The following is a 2,010-nucleotide window of genomic DNA, read 5'->3' as shown; positions in this document are numbered from 1 at the left end:
ACTGTAAAAACGTTTACTAATTTAGTTATTGACAATGTTTATTTGTTAGTTTATATGTTGATAACTATTATGCATATTTATAAATAGCTTTTTAAAATAATTTTATATATTAAGTAAATTTTATAATGTATATGCTAAGTAAAATGAAGCTGTATCACATGCTATTGCTGCAATTCAATGCATATTTGTAAAACTTCTGCAAATTTGCATCGCCTTCAGCTGACATACAACTTCATATGCGCATGATGCAATTTTTACTAAAAGGAGCTGTGTTTAGCATGCAATATCATAATAATAATTGCAACATCGTGTTATTGTCAACAATCTTGAGTAATTTTGTATGTACATGTAACTTTAGTAAGTGCTTATTTAACTCAAAGAGAGTTAATTTATATATGTTATGTAATGTATAAAATATTAATGTATTAAATATTTTTATAATACCGTGTATGTGTTTGTATGTTTATATAGTTAAAATTTTAAGGTTTTAATATTTCTTTAGATACATGTTTAAATATTACAAATAATGGTGAGAAAATATGTGCGAAAAACACAGAGAGATGCTAGAAGAAAGTCAGCATTAGATGTAATAAAGATGGGCTGCAGTCTAAAGAATGTTGCATCAGATTTTAGAATTAATAAAAAAACATTACAACGTCATTGAGATGGAAAAGTAAAAGTAGCTGGTGATTTGTCTCTGAGTGGAAAATTTTCTGTTTTTAGTAAAGAATTTGAGTTAAAGATTGTTACACAAGTTCAGATTATGGAAACAGCATTATTTGGCTTGACAACAATAGATGTGCGTCGCCTAGCATATGATTTTGCTAAACAAATGGGAATCGATAATCCTTTTAATTAAGAGTTAAAAATAACAGGAGTGAATTGGCTGCTAGGATTCATGTCTCGCAATCCACAACTTTCTATTCGAACTCCACAAGCCACCAGTATAAGCTTAGCCATTGGCTTCAATAAACCAAAAGTAAATCAGTTTTTTTCAGTATACAAGTCATTATTTGAGGAACATAAGTTTTAAGCCAAACAGCTCTGGAATATGGATGAAACTGGAATCACAAATGTCCATAAGCCAGGAAAAATAATTGCAACAAAAGGCAAACGACAAGTTTCGAAAATAACTAGTGGAGAAAGAGGTGCTACTGTGACAGTTGTGTGTGCAATGAGTGCAAGTGGCACTTATGCCCCACCCTTATTTATATATCCCCGTAAGCGAATGACTGATAGGATGGCTGTTGGTGCACCTTCAGGCTCAATTATTAGAGTTATCTCCAGCGGATGGACTGATTCATCTTTATTCATTGAACGGTTAACACATTTTGTTGCTGTGACTCATGCATCTAAAACTAATGAGCAATTAATTGTACTTGATGGTCATCACAGTCACAAAACACTTGAGGCCATTAACTTTTGTCGTGACAATGGGATCCATCTCATAACTCTTCCACCTCATTGTACACACAAGATGCAACCTTTAGATCGTACATTTTTTAAACCATTGAAAGTTGGCTACAATACAGCAGCAAGCAACTGGATGTTATCACATCAGGGAGGTAGAATTTCATTTTTTGACATGGCAGGTATTTTTGCAATTGCCTACAACTTTACTGCAAACGTTGACAAAGCAATCAATGGTTTTAGATGCTCTGGTTTATACCCAATAAATGACTTTATTTTTAATGAAGCAGCTTTGCTCACTAATGAAGCAGATTTGAAGCAGCTTTGCTCCTTTTCACTAATGAAGCGCCTTTGAAGCAGCTTTGCTCACTAATGAAGCAGAGCCATTGAAAATCTGCCAGCAATCTAGTGAATTACCTAATTTGCCTCTTGTTGCACCTATACAGTTGGCAAATGTTATGAGCACAACAACTACTGCTGCAAAATTGAAGGCTGTTGATGAGGCAGTTTTGCCAATTGTTAATGAGTATCTTGGCCTTAAGTCTCCCTTAAATATTTTGGAAAAGATTTCTCCGCATCCCCAAAATTCCTGTTTTAAGA

At 33.5% G+C, this 2,010-nt stretch overlaps 1 protein-coding gene across 1 annotated transcript; it reads left to right on the top strand.

Moving 5' to 3' along the window:
* The first annotated feature begins 1,051 nt into the window (after positions 1–1,051).
* On the top strand, positions 1,052–1,765 carry LOC136075358 (uncharacterized). The gene has a single exon (XM_065788266.1). It carries the CDS (start codon positions 1,052–1,054, stop codon positions 1,763–1,765), a length of 714 nt encoding a protein of 237 aa, XP_065644338.1.
* The last annotated feature ends 245 nt before the right edge of the window (positions 1,766–2,010 follow it).

The sequence above is a fragment of the Hydra vulgaris genome, chromosome 01 (assembly GCF_038396675.1).
Source record: "Hydra vulgaris chromosome 01, alternate assembly HydraT2T_AEP".
Classification (NCBI taxonomy): domain Eukaryota; kingdom Metazoa; phylum Cnidaria; class Hydrozoa; order Anthoathecata; family Hydridae; genus Hydra; species Hydra vulgaris.
The sequence above is the reverse complement of the archived record's forward strand: the minus strand, read 5'-3'. Positions and strand labels throughout refer to the sequence as shown.